We start from the raw sequence: 21,714 nt of genomic DNA on the forward strand, positions 1-21,714 counted from the left end.
TCTTTCTGTATATTTCTTTCTGCAGTATAGAAAGATTTCAGTTGAAGAGCTTTCTTAAAACCAATTAAAGATAAATTTAATATTAAATAAATTTAATATTAGCTCTAGCGTCCACCAAATTTAGACCAGGCATTTTTGTTGTATGTAAGTTTGATGGCCTTCTGAAATCTGTTCATTTAAATATTAAGATCTTTTTTTTAAAGATTTATCTATTTACTCAAGAAAAAGAGAGAGCATGAGGGAGGGCAGGGATGGGTGTGTGGTAAAGAGCCTCACTTCCTGCTGAGCACAGAGCCCAGAGTGGGGCTAGATCTTTACAACCCTGAGATCATCACCTGAGCCAAAATCAATAGTCAGACACTTACCCAACAGAACCACTCAGGTACTCCTAAAATAATAAGTTATTTTTTTTAACTTTATTTATTTTTTGACAGGCAAAGATCACAAGTAGGCAGAGAGGTAAGCAGAGAGAGAGAGGAGGAAGCAGGCTTCCCACAGAGCAGAGAGCCTAATGCGGGCTCAATCCCAGGATCCCTGGGATCATGACCTGAGCTGAAGGCAGAGGCTTTAAACCACTGAGCCAACCAGGCGTCCCTAAGATATTAAGTTCTTAAGGAAACTTAGGTTCTTAAAGGGAATTTAAGAAAACAAAATTGTATATATTTCTGAAATTTTGTATACTAAATGCCTGTACAAATGAAAGCAGCTTTCCCCAACCCCAATACCAGTAAGAGTACAAGAACTTTTTTCAGTATTGGAAAACCCTAATATTAATACCAAGTTAGGTAGCACAAGCTCATTAAAATTCAAAGTTTCATTGTTCCTGATTGCAATTACACCAATTCAGTTGAGTAAAATTATATACCTCTTACCAATTAATAAAAACAGAAGCAAGAATTGTCACAATCATGTTATTATCTGGCTATTATTATTACAATGTAACAATCAAAGATCACATAATTGTAATGTGTTTATAAAAACTCAGAGACTCAATGCATCACAGATTACAGCATATCTAGGAATAGTGCATTTACTCCACCATTCTCAATGCAGGAGAGAACCATCCTTTTCTATGTTAATGAAGAAAATCAAAGTTATAGATATATATGTATATATTTATAAAAGCATATAAATGTGCATATGTGTATGTGTGTGTGTGTGTATACGTTTTTTACCTTAATGCCAATACTTCATTTAAATCTTTATTAGGGAATTGGAAAATATTAATTGTTCACATAATTATTTTTCTCTGTCTCCCCCATTAAACTCTAAGTTTTATCAGTCAAAGACCCTCCCTATCTTGCTCACAGCTTCATCTCCAGAGTGTGGCTTAGCATGTGGAACACAGTAGGTATGGAATAAGTGAGTGATGTAGGGCAAAGAACATTGACTTTGGAAGGAGAACTCTAGGAACCAGAATCAAACGTTTTCTCTGCCATTACATGAACTAAATGTGTATACCATTACTTCTGCTTCTTGGTTTGCATTCTTCCAGGTGTTCAGGCCCAGAGGCCAAGTACCTCTTGGTGTAACCAATAAATGGTATGGTTAGGTCAAAGAAAGCAGATATCGATTTGATCAGTCCTGCTAGAATGCAAGTCCAAGATTGCAGAACTGCCTCACTCTCTATTGCACTGCAGAGGCTTAAACAAATCTAAACAGAGGCTCAGTCAACATTTATTATTCAAGACTGGGACAGAAAATGGAGCACCTGGGTGTTACAGTCCATTAAGCCTCTGGCTCTTGGTTTCGGCTCAGGTCTTGAACTCAGGGTTAAGAAACTGAGCCTCATGATGGACTCCGCACTCAGTGGAGTGTCTAAGATTCTCTCTCCCTCCACCCCCATCCCCCACTTGCTTGCTCTCTCTCTCTCAAGAAATAAATCTTAAAAAAAAAAAAAAAGAAGTAAATCTTAAAAAAAGAAGATTGGAATAGGAAACAGATCTTTATGTTAAACAACCTATATTATCAATATTTACCTAAAAACTTATGAATTTTTTTAAAGATTTTTTTATTTATTTGTCAAAAAGAGAGCATAAACAGGAAGAGCGACAGGCAGAGGGAGAAGCAGGCTCCCTGTTGAGCAACGAGCCCCATGCAGAACTCAAACCCAGAACACCGGGATCATGACCTGAGGTGAAGGCAGATGCTTAACCAACTGAGCCAACCCAGGCGCCCCAATACTTAGAATTCTCAATGAAACTTCTTGTCAGGCTTCAGCTCTCAGCCCAGAGAATTTTAACTTCTTTTAGAAAAAAAATTTCCATTTTCCCTCTAACCATACAAAATTGTATTACAAAGCTAATAAGCCAGTATTAACTCAAAGTCCTTCTAAGAGAAAATTAAAATGATAATGAAGTGTAACCATTAACAATAAAGAGGATTTAGGGTTTGAGCTTTGTTTGTTTTCTTACCTTATGGAAGGATGATTTTCAACTGTCTTGAGAATGGTTGAATAAATGAATTGCTTCTAATCCTGTTGTGCTCTGTGATTTATTGACGTGTATGAATCATTAAACACATGTAAAATTATGTGACCACTGATTTTAGTGCTTTACGATATACTTCAAAACCAATACTAACTGTCAGATTAAAGGGGAAAGTCTCTTTGGATGTACTGGTATTTTAAATTGTGCCCTAGGCAAGAGGAATCTTAACAGAAAGCACCGGGTGTGACTTGGTGGCTGGAATGCTTCATTTCTCTGCTAACAGAGACTGGTTTCCCCTAAGAAGGCTGCTTCCCGTGACTTTCTCATTCACTGTCCCAAGATAAAGTTTGATACAGTGTTACAATATTATACTATTTAATTTAGATCCCCCTCTGGTTTTTCCTGGGTGTAAAAAGGAGACTACTAATATTTCTCACAAACGCTTCCCAGATATGTTTAAATTTGAATCTCAGAAATGGAAGTATCACGAAAGAAGATAGATCCTGAATCTGAGTGAGTTTAAGTGACTGATCATCCAGCTGGAGTGTGACAGTAGGTCTGACATTTGTCCATTGTACCCACCCCCCCTACCCCCATGCTACCTGACCTGCAGTTTGTACCCAAACTGTGGAACCCTTCGATCTTCACACTGGCTTCTAAGAGTGGAACCTCCAGCTTGCCACCGTAAGAGCGATGTCCAAGCTCTGTAATTAATTCTCCTGAGCCCACTCATCCTCATCCTGATCGACCTGCACAAGTTTTCAGATGGCCTCTGCTGTATAGTTTAACTCTGACATTACAACACAATTCCAATGAAATGCTAATGGGATTCATTTGGGCAGTACAGGAAAATGACGAGTAGGAAGAGCAGGGAAATAAACACCTGGCAAAAAAACAAAACAAAACAAACAAAAAAAAACCAGGAAAAATTCAGGCGTGATAAGGAGATACCTGTCTACTAATAACAACATATTAGCTGATAATAATATGCAACAGGGAATCAGAAGGCCTGAGAGCATTACCTCTGTGACACAGACCTAACCCAAACCTAATTTCATCATATGTGACCTAAAATAAGTCATTTCATCTCTTATGGACTATTTCTATATTAATAAATGTAGTAAATGGAAATAATTATAGTACTTACATGTTGGAAAGAGTAGAAATTAAACACACTAAAATTGTCGGTCTATTAAACTCACAGAAATTAGAAGATTAATGCCCAGTATTAACAATGTTATTCTGAAAAAGGACCCACATAAACCTGTGTTAGTTATAACTCACTTGATCTTTCAGAAGAAATAAACTATAAAAGTAATATAAATAATAAAATTCACATACTCTTTGATCTGTCAAACCCCATTCTTAGTGTTTACCTTAATACAAATGTTTGACATCTCAAATATCCAATAATAGGAGATTAAAAATATATACTATGTCCTTTAAATAGAATACAAATGTTTATGTAGTATATATATGTAATGTAAATATATGTTCACAAAATCACACAGAATCAATGTGGCAAGCCATATTTCTGTGAGTAGTGGGATTATGGATGATTTATTACATTTTCTTCTTTTCAAGCTCTTATTTCTAATTTTACATAAAGTTATGTATTATAAGCATTTTATATTTACATAATACTTATATATACATATGTACAGAATGTTTATGTAAAATAAACATTTTATGGACAAGATAGTTACAAAATATTCTTCTAACATTTATTCATCCTGGGTAGAAGTGATAACAGAATACATAAAGCTATACTGGGATCATGAATGTATTGTGCTCTGACACTTGCCCACAAAGGCAGCAGACCCAGTTCAAAACAGATACGTGTTGTTTAATTTAAACAGGATTAGGGTACCAATGAGGTTGGTACTACCATACCATCTTATGCTGGTATTGGCTTTAGAGTACGATTTCTAACCACTGTGAATGATCAGCTGAAGTTATTCCCTGACACATGGAATGTATAAGCCATGAACAGTTAATGTTGGTTAACTAATAACTTACTAGGACTTCATGGGCTAACTGGATCTTTGTTCTCTCTCCTCTCTATTCTTTTCCATCTTCAAATCAGTAATGATGACTATCACATAGGTCATTTGTGTTTTTTAATAAAACACGTGAAGAATTTCAGTTTCTAACAAGCTTTTATGTCCAAATTCTACTGCTTTCTCTATCACCTTCTTGGACCCACATCCTTCCAAACTGGATTCCTCCCCTCTCCTCCTATAAAAATTCTACATAGCTCCCTATATTGTATTTCAAGGATCCTCATGATCTGGAATCCTATGTTTATCTCCGTGGTTATTTAAGTCTTTCCTCCCCCTTAGACACTGAACATCACAAGAGCATGGACTGCGTTCATCTTTACTTTCCACCCCCTAGCAATTACTACAATATCCTACAAAACTATGGTTCTGTTTGATGTGGATGCCAATTTTAAAGGACGGTTATTTGCCTATTTATAAATTCTGCCTTAATATAGATCGTTCTTTAATGGATGCCTTCTGTACCTCAGAAATGCCCCAGGCGAAATGAGGGAAATGACGACTTTCTCCAGAAAATTCTGGATATAAAGAAATCTGGAAGAATGCTAATGTGACGAAAGAAGAGAATGCCTGAAGGTCTCACTCTCGAGACAGGTCAAGACTCGTAGAAAGCAAAACCTGAAAGAAAGCCACCAGATTGCATAGCCATGTGCTCGCTCCTTGACTCCAGGATCATGCCCAGGAGGAGGGCAATGAAGTAGCATTTCAGGCAATTGTCAGTGAGCGACAAGAGGAATCTCTTTCTTACATAACAATTTTTCTTTTTCCTTTAATGTATTTATTTTCTCCACCCTCTTGCTGCCTTCTGCTGTCCCAGACAGAGATGCCCATGGTTATTTGGCACTACTAGCAAAGGAGCTAAAAGTGGCTTTTCAGTACTTCATAAACTACAAACGAATCCAAAATTAACAAAACAATCAGTGTGAGCCAACATACAAGCATCTTTTAGGTATTATCGTAAGAACCAGAAAAGAGAAGGGAAAGTGACTAAGAGATAGAAAGGCACAGAGCCCTGGAAGAAAAAAAATCTAATCTAACAAACACAGTCAAATAATAACAACAGAAATCACAGGAATGGAGACATTTTTTTTTTCAAGTTCCATTTCTAAAATCCAACCATCTGCATAATTCTACCTTTGTCTAGTAAACTGCAAAAGTTGTAGGAAACGCTAGGATCTCATTCAAAAATGGGTTTTTCAATAGATGTTTCTGAAGATTTACTCTAGTGAGAGTCTGAAAACAGATCAATCAAGGCAGCTCAGAACAAAATAACGGGTTGGATACACACACCTACTCAAACTCTAATACTGTCTGCAGCGTGTGGATTCATTCATGAGTTAATTTTTCCCCTAAGTCTAAAATATGTCTGTGCATTTGTGTGCAGTGTGTATGTATATAGAAATATTTTATTCATCCAAATTACTCTACAATTGAGGTTCTATTTTCATCTATATTTAAAGACGGCAGTATGCCCTGAATACTAAGATTAAAGACGAAGATTAAAAATGGTGCCAGGCATGACCAAGTTCTCATAATTTATAACTGGTAAAGGAAGAAATAAACCATAACCACAGACTAAATTATTTGTTAGCACTTACTATTGTTTCTCTTTGGATACTTTTCATCTTTCTATCTGATAAGTGAAGTGGGTGTTTGTATCTCCAATACAGATGTGGACACAGAAGAATGAAACCCAGTCCTCCCCACCTATATAAAGCCATGCTACTGCACAAGTCATCCATTGCCCTAAGTAAGCAAGTTTTTCCTCTCATTCTAGATATAGATAGCGAATGATTCTTTAGTCCCTTCCTCAGAGACTAGGGGAAGTTTGGTAAGAAAATAAAATACAAGCCAGCCCACGCTACTGCACTGAAGTAATTTCAACATGGTACATAAAAAGAACACACTTATGGAGCGCCCGGGGGACTCAGTTGGTTAAGTGTCTGACTCTCAATTTGGGATCAGGTCATGATCTTAGGGTTATAGAGATAGAGCCCCATGTCCAGCTCTGCACTGGGCAAGGAGCCTGCTTAAGATGTTCTTTCTCCCTCTCTAAAAAAAAAAAAAAAAAGTTAAAAATTAAATAAAAGAATACACTTAACATTCCTGGAGAGAGGTTTGGGTCACTCAGAGTTTATTTTAGTCATACAGTGCCTCCCAGTCATTCCTAGAACAAAATGATACTGTCTACTACCTGACACACAGAAAGTTTACTGATAGTTATATCAGCTAACAATAATACCAGTCTTGCACAGGAACACTCCTAAACTATGCCAAAAGTCACGATAAACTATAAATACACTTGAATGTTCTGAAACATCATCAGAGATTATAGTAAAGTGTTCCTTTACTTGTAATGTTTCTCATAAACCCTCGAGGGTTACTTTCTGATACATGGAAGAAAAAATAAAATTGAAGTTTCAGATAAAATCTAGATTTTCAGAGAAAGCTTGTAAGTCGGCTAGAACAGAGGAATATCCATAATGACTCTGCTTCCAACCATGTCCATGGGTAACAAATGAACCGCCATGTGTCCATGACAACAGTAAAGTTCCCCTACCACATTTCTAGTCAGGGAGAAAGGTCAGAGTTCTCGGGAAGTCAGGGCATGAAGCTTTGACAAACAGGCTAAAGGGTAGTCCCTCACAAGAATAGACTAAACAGTCTCTTTTGCTCAACAAACAGGTTACTCAACAACCATAGAAAAAATATGCCATTTGTCTCTGGGGCGTGGCGCAGCTTAGCTGCAACAGAGATTCTGTGTTGCTCCAAATTTTTAAAAAATTAGTTTCATTTGTAAAACTACAGTACATAAATGTACTAATAAAAAACTGTTGAGAAGATAATCAATGACTTATTACAGAATCTTATTCTATAATTTTTTTAGTGTTCCAACATTCATTGTCTATGCACCACAGCCAGTGCTCCATGCAATACGTGCCCTCCACAATACCCGCCACCAGGCTCACCACACTCCCCACCCCTAAAAAAACCTTCAGTTTGTCTCTCAGAGTCCACAGTCTCTCATGGTTTGTCTCCCTCCAATTTCCCCCAACTCACTTCTCCTCTCCATCTTGTCCTCCCTGCTATTCCTTATGCTCCACAAGTAAGTGAAACCATATGATAATGGACTCTCTTTGCTTGACTTATTTCATTTGGCACAATCTCCTCCAGTCCCATCCATGTTGATATAAAAGTTGGGTATTCATCCTTTCTGATGGAGGCATAATACTCCATTGTTTATATGGACCGTATCCTCTTTACCCTTTCATCCGTTGAAGGGCATCTTGGTTCTTTCCACAGTTTGGCAACTGTGGCCATTGCTGCTATGAACTTCAGGATATATATGGCCCTTCTTTTCACCACATCCGTACCTTTGGGGCAAATACCCAGTAGTGCAATTGCAGGGTCATAGGGTAGCTCTCTACTTTTTTTTTTTTTTAAGATTTTATTTATTTATTTGACAAAGATCACAAGTAGGCAGAGAGGCAGGCAGAGAGAGAGGAGGAAGCAGGCTCCCTGCCCAGCAGAGAGCCCGATGTGGAGCTCAATCACAGGATCCCAGGATCATAACCTGAGCTGAAGGCAGAGGCTTTAACCCACTAAACCACCCAGGTGCCCCTGGGTAGCTCTATTTTTAATTTCTTAAGGAATCTCCACAGTGTTTTCCAAAGTGGCTGCACCAACTTGCATTCTCACCAACAGTATAAGAGGGTTCCCCTTTCTTCACATCTTCTCCAACACTTGTTTACGGTCTTGTTGATTTTGGCCATTCTAACTGGTGTAAGTTGGTATCTCAATGTGGTTTTGATTTGAATCTCCCTGATGGCTAATGATGATGAACATTTTTAGTCTGTTAGCCATTTGTATGTCTTCTTTGGAGAAGTGTCTGTTCATGTCTTCTGCCCATTTTTTGACGTGATTATCTGCTTTCTGAGTGTTGAGTTTGAGGAGTTCTTTATAGTTCTTAGATATTAGCCCTTTGTCTATAGTGTCATTTGTGAATATCTTCTTCCATTCCGTGGGTGCCTCTTTGTTTTGTTGACTGTTTCCTTTGCTGTGCAGAAGCTTTTAATCTGGTGAAGTCCCAAAGGTCATTTTTATTTGTTTCCTTTGCCTTTGGAGACATATCTTGAAAGAAGTTGTTGTGGCCAATGTCGAAGAGTTTACTGCCTATGTTCTCCTCTAGGATTTTGATAGATTCCTGCCTCATGTTGAGATGTTTTTATCCATTTTGTGTTTACCTTTGTGTATGGTGTAAGAGAATGGTTGAGTTTCATTCCTCGATATGTAGCTGTCCAATTTTCCCAGCACCATTCATTGAAGAGACTGTCTTTTCCAGTATATTTTTTACTGCTTTGTTGGAGGTTATTTGACCATAGAGTTGAGGGTCCATATCTGAGCTCTCTACTCTGCTCCACTGGTCTATGTGTCTGTTTTTGTGCCAGTATCATGCTGTCTTGGTGATCACAGCTTTGTAGTAAAGCTTGAAATCAGACAACATGATGCCCCCAATTTTTTTCTTTTTCAGCAATTGTTCTATAATTTTTATATAGGATATCTTGAATGTGTGTCTGAATTTGAAATAATATATGATATGTAATAGTATGCCAAATCATTCAGACACAATTATCATATAATCTCTTTAATATTACCAAATTAGTATCAAGACATGCAAGTCCATTTTGTACAACATTCAGCCTGTATCCTTTACCAGCAGGGTGTTAATTTTCTCCTGAATCATTTAGATGACTGCATTTTAAGATACTTAAAATCACCTATCATAACTCCCCCCAGGTCTTCAATTAGCTAAACTAAATATTCACATTGCCTTTAATTATCCACCATATAACAAGATTCCCAGAACTTCATGCCATAATGGTTATTTTCTGGTAAGTGTGCTATCATTTGATAGTATTTCTTTAAAAATATCACTTAGAATTATAACACAGTATTTTATGTATGATCTGATTAACATGGACTGGAATGATTCTTATTTCTTTTGATCCAAAGACAAGAGTACTTATAATTCATGTTAAGACCAACTCAGTTTTATTTTACTACACTCAAATGTATGGATTCACATGATCTATTTAACATAGCACATTTGTCTACAGATTTTTTTCTTGGAAGGCTGGTGCCTTCACTCTTAGGCTCTATTGTACATTGCCATAGGAACCTCTTGATGTATTTGAATATTGAACCAAGAAAATGAGACAGGTGTGAAAATGTCATTCCTGTTTTTCACATTTAGGAATACAAAGACAAATATTTAGACATGCTTCTCTCAATTAAAAAAAAAAAAGATAAAAGTAAACTGACTAAAAGGAAGTTACTTTAACTTGTAGGAAAAACAAAATATATTGCCCACCATATCTGGAAGGAGTAGAGTACTTCTTTCATAGATTTGGTTAAAAAAATAATCTAAGATTTTAAAATATTCAAATCTCAATTTGTTGAAATTCTAAAGGCCTATTTCTGCCTGAATGTTTTGCATATTTCTGCCAAAACTTTTCATATAAATACATCTTCCTACTGATACCTTATGCTTATTATAAAGCACATAAAACAAGAAATGAAGACCAAAGAGCTTTTTTCTACTGATCTTTTTCAAATTACATGTTAGGAGGAAAAGTGAGACCGTGAAAAATAAAAAACGACAAGGTTTAAGCTTCATCATCCTTTCTATTTTTTCCCCATAATCTCCTTTTTCTTTTTTAAATCCTCACTCATTCCACCCATTTCTCAGTCTTTTAAATGCACAGGATGTTACGAGTAGCAAAGCCTAGAGAATGGATTTTGTTTATTAAATTTGAAAAGAATCTAAAGCAACTATAGCAATTAGTAGTCAATAAAATACTTTCAACTAAGTAAAATTAATCTCAGTACTGTTTCATATAGAAAATTTGCCTAAGGCAAACTTCCCTGATAGAAATGCTACAATCTTGATGTCAGTCCTGACTTTAATGCCACAATTTGTATTAGAGGAAGAATTATTCATGTAACGCAAGGTAAGACTGAGTTAAATCACGGTGATTAATTTGCCTGTGGGGTAAAGCAGAATTCAAAAAAATCTATAAAACTAAATATGTGGAAATGATAGAAGGAAATGTCAGTAACTGGGGCAAAGGTTCTTCTCTAATTAGTTGCAGTGCATCATTAAGTTCTATTGTACTAGCAACTAAAAAAAATCTCACTGTTTCAGAACTAACAAGAGAAGCATTAGAACAAAGACATTTGACTTCGTACATTTCAATCTTTTTCAGTATATACTCATAATAACAACCAACAGTAATAAAATACCTGAAGGAGACCATCAACAAAACATGCGATAAGAAACATATAGTAAGAGGCGCCTGGGTGGTTCAGTGGGTTAAGCCTCTGCTTTCAGCTCAGGTTGTGATCTCGGGGTCCTGAGATCGAGCCCCAAATTGGGCTCTCTGCTCAGCGGGGAGCCTGCTTCTCCCTCTCTCTCTGCCTTCCTCTCTGTCTACTTGTGATCTCTGTTTGTCAAATAAATAAATAAAATGTTTTAAAAAAAAAAAAAGGAAAGAAAAAGAAACATATAGTAAGATAAAGTACTTGGCTTACTGAGGAAGTTGAATAGAGGTCTCTGACATCAAAAACAGGATAGCTGTTAAAACTCAGATGCTGTTTACTAAAGCTACATCCTCGAATGCATTCATATTGCTAAAATTGTGAATTACAGTATTTATTTGATTACTATCATCAATCTTTCATTTCCTTTTTCCACCCTTGTATTTTAGCAAGCTCATCAATTTTATTCTTATTCTCTAAAAAGCCTGCAGTACAGATGAATATGTGATAGATGACAGATAGATAGATGACAGATAGAAAGCTTTATTATGAAAGCCATATAAGGTCAAAAGCTGCTGTGCTGAGAATATACTATAAAGGGACAGACCAGTTATTTGGCTCTATAATAACCCAGGTTGAACATGATGCTGACTTGGACAAGGAGATGGTGATAGAGTGGTGAGAACCACAGGTGGAGCCAGCAGGTTTGGGTGGAGGTTTTAATGTGGGGAGGTCTGTCTACGCAACTGAGGGGTGGAGTTTCCATTAACTGCATTAGGGAAAAACGTCCATGGAGCAGGTTTACGGCAGGACAGGAGTTCAGACCTGGACAGCTTCACGGGATGTGAGTAGGCAGTTGGATAAGGGAGTCCGCAGTTCAAGAAGAGGTCCAAGGTGAGTGTGTACATTTGGGCAGGGTTAGCATACATTTTTAAAGTCATAAGATTGTATGACATCACCGAAGGAGAGAATATGAACAGAAAAGGGAAGAGGCACAGGGACTGAGCTCTAGAATATCCCCCAGTTTAAGATATTTTTTTTTTAAAGATTTTATTTATTTATTTGACAGAGAGATCACAAGTAGGCAGAGAGGCAGGCAGAGAGAGAGAGGAGGAAGCAGGCTTGCTGCTGAGCAGAGAGCCCGATGCGGGACTCGATCCCAGGACCCTGAGATCATGACCTGAGCCAAGGCAGCAGCTTAACCCACTGAGCCACCCAGGTGCCCCCCCAGTTTAAGATATTATCTTGGTCAAACTGCTTTCAAGAAATGCCACACCAAATCACACAAAAAAACAGAATTACATGATAGTGTCAGTCACTACAGCTTTTGCTAAGAGTGGGCATTATCTTGGCCCATTTGACATATTACAAATGGTTTCTTGCTATTTCAATATTTATTTATTATAAGTTAAAATAATATTTTATGTTTATTATTAATTTATGTTTTTATGTATTTATATGAATTAACTACGTACTTAGCTCATTTTTCTCCTCAGGTGTTCTAATTCTTATTCATTTGCAAAATCATTTTACATATTAAGGCAATTAACCCTTCACTTGTGATATTTGCTGCATATACTCTATTTTCATTTGCATGGGTTTTGGTGTTAAAGATTTTACTTTTTTAGCCAAATCTATCTATCAATTTCAGGTGTACAAGGTTGTGACTCAACACTTCCATATGTCACCCAGTGCTCATCAGGACAAGTGCACTCCTTAATCCCCATGCCTGTTTTACCCATTCCCCTCCCAACCCTGCTCTGGTAACCATCAGTTTGTTCTCTAAAGTTCAGAGTCTATTTCTCTAAGAATGCATTTTTAAATTCACCCTCATTGACTATACAATTCATGAGAATTTCCTACAACTGTCTCCCAGGCTCCGCTCTGTTACAGCTACTTCTTACACATCTGGGTGGGGATTTTCTTAATAGACTGGGAGAAATCAACATAGACATGGAGAGTTTGCTGTCACATTAAATTAAACTTTAAATATGTTTTATACATGCGTAACAAATATTTCAGATTTGTCAGTTATTTAACTCTGCTACCCCCTTTAGTCAAAAACTACTCTTTCTGGATTCTCCATTCAGTGAGGAAGCACATCTGTGATTATTTTTCTTATCCAAAATCTAACCCACTTAAGTTTTTTTGACTTAGTTCTTTAAGAATGTTTTCATTGGAACTAACATTTTATTTTACCTTTATTATTAGCCTCCCAATCTTTTTTTTTCCTATTACTCCACTTTCTGTGTATACTCCCCTAATCAAAAACACATTTCTGTGACCACAAAAAATAAGCAAACCAAAAAAACAAACAAACAAACAAAAACAAAAATACCCATGGTAAATACTAGGAACCCATAAACTGTTCCCCACTGCCTGGAGTACCCACTTCCAGACACAACGCATGCCAAAGTACAAGACCCTCACTACCTCGTGAAGCAGAGAGATCCTTGAGAGGAAACTTGTGGGAATCTAATTGGCTCCCTTCCATCTGGGAATACAGAGAACAGGGACTCAAAAATCGGACAAATAACAGATCTGTGGCATAGGCTATGGGTCAGTCTCTTTTCAAACAAAAAGGGCCCTTATTCCATCATTCGGTTGATGTTTTCTGCCAGCTATCATGTGACCCCACTGCATTTTCTAAATGGAAAAGCTTCTAACTGAGATGCTGATTAACAAGGTAAACCATTGCCTCTTGATCTCAGCTTCACTGAATGTGCACCTCAAAGAACATCACGCATTTCATGTCTTAAACCCCAAGTCTCACCTGTGTCCCTGAGGAAGATTCTCTTCCTTCTCTGGATACCCTCCCCATAACCATATATTGTTTGGCTCAGGCATAGATACATCAAATTCCACAGAATGTAGTTTGTCCTTTCCCGCCTATGGTCATACATTCCATTTTAATGGCCATTTAACTAGAAAATGAATACTGCAGCTTGTAAGATGCTGAAAGACAGAAATCTCACTCTCTTTCATGATTCCTGGAATAATTACCCCTCCCCCTCCCTCTCACCTGCGCTTCCCCTGAAGGCTTCCCTCCCTCAAACTCTTCCATGTTCAATCCCTAAATATCCCCTCAACCATCTGCTCCTAAGGACAGCTGTTCTGGCTTTAAACTACCTCAAGGAAATTCCTCTGACAGAACATCTACTCTGCTCATTTGCTCTTTCCTTTTAACAATGAATGGTGCTTACTGAGCAGACCTTAAAGAAAATCTCCAAGTCAATATCGTGTGATTTAAAGAACAAACTGAACAGACTGAATTTGTGGGACATGGATTATCATGTCAAAATTCAGTACCTAAAAATAGCCGCCTCCCCTGATACTTACAAAGAAAAAAAGCTCAAAACGGGTATTCTCTAAAACTCGTGGGCAAGCCCTCCTTGTCATCCCTGATATTTGATGTGAATCAGCTGGGTGGAGGAAGTGAGAATTTATTTTTTTAATTCAGTTTTGTTTATTTTAAGGAGGATTTTGGGTTCTTCTTTTCTAATATAAGATAGATGGGAAAAATTAGAAGAGATTTCATGAAAAGATAAGCTAGAACTTAGAGACGCCCAGTGACTGGGGAGGTGGTATCCACTTTATAGATTTGTGTAAGGAAAAGAAGAAAATACAGAATTGTATGTTCCTTTGTAAACATGTGTGAGAGAGGGGAGAGATTTAAATGGAGGGCTCACTTTTTTCCTTTATAAGCAAGGACATTTCTTTCTAAATTTAAAATGGGCAAAAAGTCAAAAAAGAAATCAAGAATAAGACTGGCCAGGAGAGAGGGTAGCAGAGCTAGTTTTAGAGGAATGTAGGAAATTACTCTGGTAACAAGTGTTTTAGGGAAAGGGAGTAATTAGTAGTTTTCAGAAACCACAATTTCTAAATTGATGATTAACGGTTGAGTGCTTTGCATCTCCTAAGCACTCAATACATACTACGATTGATTGCTAAGTCACTTATGAAAAACAGCGTAACATTTACAAAGCCATTATACCAGCAATACCTGAGTGGGAAAGCTACAGGCATCTGAAGATCCCACTGAGATGGAAAATAAATGACCACAACAATAATAATAACCCTTACCTTCTCTGTGTCAATGCCTTTGGACATGGACCACGTTGAGACGATATAATCCATGACTCGTTCACTGAGGCCTTTGGGGACCTGATAGAGTTTGAGAAAGTCCCGCACATTATTCAGCATCTCATGGTATCGGTTGGTGTTGGCATACATTTGCTGGAAAATTGTGGTCACATTTCCAAAAATAGTTGCATAAAGAAGAGCTGGAAAAGAAGAAATAATGAAATTAAAACAAATATCCCAAGTGAAAAATAAGTATGAATATTTATTAATCAATGAATTGTTTGACAGAGATGCTTTTATAAACTCTTAGAGAGTAATGCATGTTAATCCCTGAGAGGAGTGCCTGGAATTTGATATTCACTCAGTAAATGTTACCTTCAGTCTGAGAAACATGACTTCACAAATATGTGCCACCCCAGTCAGTATGGCAAAACAATGTGGCAAACTCAGCTTCCTAAAGATGAGATAAGCCAGAGTTATAATCTGCCTAAGGAATTCTAGCTTTATGACTAGAGATATCCTGCTGCCTTGTCCTCCTGAATGAAGCCTAATCAATTTACATTTTTCAGGGATTGAAGATCCAGTTTAGAAATGTATGCTCTTTTTCACTGCTTGATTGTTTTAGCTTTTTGGAATACTTCTCTGCTAATAAATATTTTTAAGAGAACATCAGAAATATAGGGAATAAAGACAAATTAAAGAGTTCTATTTTTTTAAATAAAAAAACAGGGTTGGAATAAAGAGCTAACTTAAAACTTTGCACGTGCCTGACAATTCCAGTTGTTACGTTTAGGGACAACCTGGGGGACTCACTCAGTTAAGTCTCTGCCTTTGGCTCAGGTCATGATCTCAGGGTCCTGGGATCAAGCCCCCCATCAGGCTCTCTGCTTCATGGGGAGTTTGCTTCTCCCTCTGCCTCTGGCCCTCCCCTCCATTCATACGCTCACTTGCTCTCTCTCTGACTCAAATAAATAAATAAAATCTTTAAAATAATAATAATAATATCATGTTTAATCCTAGCATTCTAAGTTTTTTGATTCCATCATTTTAAAGCCAACTTGCAGACCACTGTTATGTATCTACAGAGCCCTATGAATGCCGTAGAGTTTTTGATACCCATGACTGCTCCCCTCTCCCTCAACCCATAATTCACCAAAACTTCTCTCTCCAGATGTGGTCAGGCTACCAATGTTGACCTCATCTTGTAAAAGCTTTTAAAAACAAGTGAGTTCAGCTCAGACTCAATGTACCTCCAATTCTACCCACCCACCCTATCCTGTCCCTTTGGTTCCATTTCTTGCTTGGCAGCAAGCCCTTTTGAAAAGGGGCAGTATTTTATTCCCCTTAATATTCATAAACACAGTATTTAGCAATCACATACATTCCATAAGCATTTCACAAATAAGTGGAGTATCACCAGGGGTCACTTCCATTCTGCATCCTCCAAGCATTTGAAAAATGACTTCTCTAAACTGAGTACAGTCTGGCTCATTTTGCAGTTTCATCAGTGGTACAAAGTCAAGCTAGTAAAGCAACTTCAGAACCTTAATCTATCTTCAGAAGCCATTCAATTTTTTAAGAACAGTTGTTCTCTGAATACAACGACTTATAAATTCACAACAGAAAGTTGTCATTTTATAAGCATTTACTTGGGGTTCTTTTGCTTTGTTTTTTTTTTGTTGTTTGTTTGTTTGTTTGTCTTTCGGGGGTTTTTTGCTGTTATTTAGGAATTCTGATGCCATTTCAGAGCAATTTTTAAGACCAATGATATTTTGTTAAAACTGGGTAGGAACAAGGCAACCTCCTCAGGTCCCCTCCTTCTTTAGGAGCTTTGTACTATCACTTCACTATGGCTCAATAAACCTTCCATGCTAAAAAAGCAAAAAACAAAAAACAAATCAAAAAAGCTGAGTAGGAACACTATAGCCCTGACATTTCTCAACTGGGAATTTATTTATTTATTTATTTATACATTCATTTATTTCCAGTGTTGTTAACATGCAGTTATATTAGTTCCTGGGGTAAACAGAGTGACTCAACAATCCTATACATTACTCTGTGCTCCTGAAAATATATGTGCTCTTAATCCCCTTCTCCTATTTCACCCATTCCCCCACCCACTGCCTCTCTAGTAACCATCAGTTTGCTTCTTCTTTATAGTTCAAAGTCTGTTTTTTGGTTTGTCTCTTTTTTTCCTTTGTTCATTCATTTTGTTTCTTAAATTCCACATATGAGTGAAATCATATGGTATTTGTCTTTCTCTAACTGACTTATTTCACTTAGCATTATACTCCATCCATGTTGGTGCCTATGGCAAGATGGACCTTTAAATCTTTGAACATTTATATTTAAAAACAAAAACCGAAAAAGTAAGTAATCACAGATTTAACATCTTTATTCCATCATTGTTGGTATTAGGAAAGACAAAGAAATGTAAACAAATTAATGGCAGACGAATCATATAACAAAATATGGAAGTTTTCACTTTCAGAGAAGAGAAATAAAGAGAATTTATGTCATTAAGATAATGAGCACTTCAGAATTTACTGAAATAATGCTACAATCATTTTTTTAATAGTGTTCAGCTATTATAAGCTGTCAATAAATATCACAGAAATACCTATTATTTTGACATGTTCAGCTTATTTGGCTCTCTAAAATGTTTGCAATATGCTGTATTTGCCAAAGTGTCTTACAACTGCCTTTTAGTCTTACAAATTACCACACATTTCATCTTTTTGGGTACATTAAATATGCACACATTCTGCTCATATAAAAAGTTTAAGCACTAAAACATGAATAAAACTGCTACAGTATTAAAAGTGTGCAGCATTAATAAATGAAGAATATAATCAATATCCCATTAAGTTTGGCATATTATAAAGATAGCCACTTCTGCTTCCCATTTTCATGGGTGTGTGGCTGCTTACACTAGGTAAGACTAAACAAGGTCAGAATTTAAGGTAAGACATTCAATTGTATGTATTTATATTTTAAAAAATTTTTTATATTGAAGTTGCCAAAAAACTGTAGAAAGTTCACATGTACCCACATGCAGCTTCTCGCAGTGATGACATCTTACACAACTAAAGTCATTTATCAAAACCAGGGAATTGAAAATGGCACAATGCAATTAATGAGACTATTGCTCTTACTCACATTTCACCACTGTTTCATATGCACTCATTTTGGGGGGTATATAATGTTATAAAATTTTAAAAATTTATCATATAAATATCATATAAGATATTGTATATCACACACACCTGTGTAATACACCTATATCTTTGAAAAGAGAAACTACTAATTCCTTAAAAATATTTTTAATGCTTAGGACTAGCATACATTTCAAAAAGCATAGTAAGAGCGAGCACAACACTGCTTCCCACCACAGTCTGTGTTACCAGGATTAACGCGCACACATCTGTGTTGTGTGTGTTTGCCAAAATGTCTATTCTGTTTTAAGTAGGCCCCACACCCAGTGTGAAGCCCAGTATGGGGCCCGAACCCCGAGATCAAGACCTGAGATGAGATCAAGCCTCGGACACTTAACCCACCAAGCCACCCAGGCACTTCCCGAAATGTCTATTTTTTAATAGCCCTTATATTTGATCGCAATGTGGCTATCATCGATTAATCTTTTCTTTTTTATTTTATAGTACTATTCTAATCCCTTGCAGGACCTTTGATCCTCCCTCTCATTCTGCCCCGATTAGGACACAACAGATTACCCCCAAAGGTTTTCATAACTGAATCTTTAAAAACTGTTTTGGGTCTTATTTTGGGGAGGGAGGAGCAGTATTTAATACCGGTGGGAACAGCATTTTTGCTTCTATTGATTTCCTCTAATTCTTTTAAACTGAAGTACAGTTGACATGCAATGTTACATTAGTTTCAGGTATAGAATATAGTGATTCCTGGGTCTATACGTTATGCTGCATCCCATCTGCCACCATACAATGCTATTACAATACCAGTGACTATATTCTTTATGCTGTAACGTTCATTCTGTGATTTAACCATTCCTTAACTAGAAGCCTGTATCTCTCACTCCCCTTCATCCTTTTTGCCTATTCCCCTGCCCTGTCCCCTCTGGCAGCCATCAGTTTGTTCTTTGTGTTTATGCATCTGTTTCTTCTTTTTTTTTCTTTGTTCATCTGTTTTGGTTTTTTAGATTCCACATATAAGTGAAATCATTTGGTATTTGTCTCTGACTTATTTCACCTAGCTGAGTAATATTTCATTATACACTCACCATCATCTTTATCCATTTGTCTATGGAAAGACGCTTGGTCTGCTTCCATGTTTTGGCTACTGTAAATAATGCAATAAACAGAGGGGTGCATACATGTTTTCAAATTAGTGTTTTTTGCTTGATTTGGGTAAATAAATATCCAGTAGTGGAATTACTGGGTCATATGGTAGTTCTATTTTAATTTTTTGAGAAACCTACATACTGTTTTCACCACAGTGCCTGGGCCAATTTATATTTCCGACAACAGTGCACAAGGGTTCCTTTTCTCTACATCCTCACCAACACTTGGTATTTGTTGCCTTTTTGATTCTAGTAAATAGGCACATGTTTTATGAGAGAGGGCATGGGACAGAATATACAATAATGAAGGAAACTGACCTCAACAGAAACTATCTCTATACTACTAATTCTCAAAGACCTCTCCGCCAAATTACAGACACACAATAGCCATTCAAGTTAAACATATCCAAGAAAGAACTGCTAATTTACAACACCCTCTTTCCAACAACCAAATGTACTTTTTATCTCAGTGAACTGCAAAGTTACACCAGTTGCTCAGACCCAAAGCTACAGAGTCATCCTTCAATTCAATTTTTGATGCTTCTCCTATACCTAATCCATCAACAATTCCTGCTGGCGCTACCTTCAGAACAGAGCCTCAGTTCAGTCACTGCTCATCACCTTTACTAGCCTCCTTGCATTGTCTTCCTGAGCACGTGCTTTTCCACTGGTTCACTGAGTATCTACGGGCCAGTTACTGTCTAGGATTTGATTTCTTCACTTAAAACTTTAAAGAGAATCTTCACAAAAGGATTGTGTTAAATGAGATAACTCAAATATAACAGTTTTAAAAAGAGAATCCAATAGGGAGCAAGCCTCCATGAAATGTTATCTCTCAGCATCCACACCACCATCATCATCATCACCACTATCACCATCATCACCATCATCATCACACCATCACCATCATCACCACCATCACCATCATCACCACCATCATCATCACCACCACCATCACCACCACCATCACCACCATCACCATCACCACCACCATCATCATCACCACCATCACCATCATCACGACCATCACCATCATCACCACCACCACCACCACCACCACCACCACCATCATCAATAGAGCTAGCAAACAATTTTTCACACAGTAGAAAGGATGATCTTTTTTAAAGAAATAATGAAATAATCATGGCCCTCCTCTATTTAAAACCTTTCCATCACAGGAATTAAATCCAACTTGGTGATGGTCCACGGACACTTATAATCAGAGCACTACCTCCCTCACTGATCATAACTTTCCACTTGCCTTCACTCCCTCTGCTCCAGTCAGATGAACCCTCTTGGTGCTTCTCAAACATTCCACAGTTATTAACGCTTCAGCACACTTTCACTAACTGTCCCCTCTGCCTGGAACACTGTTCTCCAAGATCTTCACCGGGTCTATTTTTTTTTTTTTTTTTTTTTATAAATTAATTTATTTATTTTCAGAAAAACAGTATTCATTATTTTTTCACCACACCCAGTGCTCCATGCAATCCGTGCCCTCCATAATACCCACCACCCGGTACCCCAACCTCCCACCACCCCCCCGTCACTTCAAACCCCTCAGATTGTTGTTCGGAGTCCATAGTCTCTCATGGTTCACCTCCCCTTCCAGTTTCTCCCAACTCTATTCTCCTCTCTAACACCCCTTGTCCTCCATGCTATTTGTTATGCTCCACAAATAAGTGAGACCATATGATAATTGACTCTCTCTGCTTGACTTATTTCACTCAGCATAATCTCTTCCAGTCCCGTCCATGTTGCTACAAAAGTTGGGTATTCATCCTTTCTGATGGAGGCATAATACTCCATAGTGTATATGGACCACATCTTCCTTATCCATTCGTCCGTTGAAGGGCATCTTGGTTCTTTCCACAGTTTGGCAACCGTGGCCATTGCTGCTATAAACATTGGGTACAGATGGCCCTTCTTTCTACAACATCTGTATCTTTGGGGTAAATACCCAGTAGTGCAATGGCAGGGTCATAGGGAAGTTCTATTTTTAATTTCTTGAGGAATCTCCACACTGTTCTCCAAAGAGGCTGAACCAACCTGCATTCCCACCAACAGTGTAAGAGGGTTCCCCTTTCTCCACATCTTCTCCAACACATGTTGTTTCCTGTTTTGTTAATTTTGGCCATTCTAACTGGTGTAAGGTGATATCTCAATGTGGTTTTAATTTGAATCTCCTGGTCTATTTTCTCTCCTCATTCAGGTATCTGCTTAAAAACCAGCTCACCCCAGAGGGCCTCCATGACTACCTTTCTAAATATTGCCTCTCTCAAAGATCAATCTCCATTACCTTACTACTCCTAAGTTCCTAATCTTATTTATCATTTTATTATTTATTTATTTACTCATTTACTTACTTATCTATCTTCCCCATTAGAAATGCAAATTCCATGAGTGCAGGCATAGGCTTTGTCCTTTTTTGCTTACTGCTGTTTTTCAAGCCTTGTCTTTTGTGCTCCTTACTGTATTTCTAGAACACAAACCAAGTTCTGGAACATAG

The 21,714-nt window shown here is 37.4% G+C and overlaps 1 protein-coding gene across 1 annotated transcript in view; it reads right to left on the minus strand.

The window, feature by feature from the left end:
* KCNH5 (potassium voltage-gated channel subfamily H member 5) overlaps positions 1-21,714 on the minus strand; it is a 302,979-nt gene that overhangs the window by 89,538 nt on the left and 191,727 nt on the right. Inside the window, exon 8 of the mRNA XM_004738891.3 lies at positions 14,891-15,090. Coding sequence (XP_004738948.1) covers positions 14,891-15,090 — 200 coding nt within the window. The remainder of the gene's footprint in view (positions 1-14,890; positions 15,091-21,714) is intronic.

This window comes from Mustela putorius, unplaced genomic scaffold (genome assembly GCF_011764305.1).
Source record: "Mustela putorius furo isolate JIRA1106 unplaced genomic scaffold, ASM1176430v1.1 tig00000129_pilon_pilon_pilon, whole genome shotgun sequence".
Taxonomy (NCBI): Eukaryota; Metazoa; Chordata; class Mammalia; order Carnivora; family Mustelidae; genus Mustela; species Mustela putorius.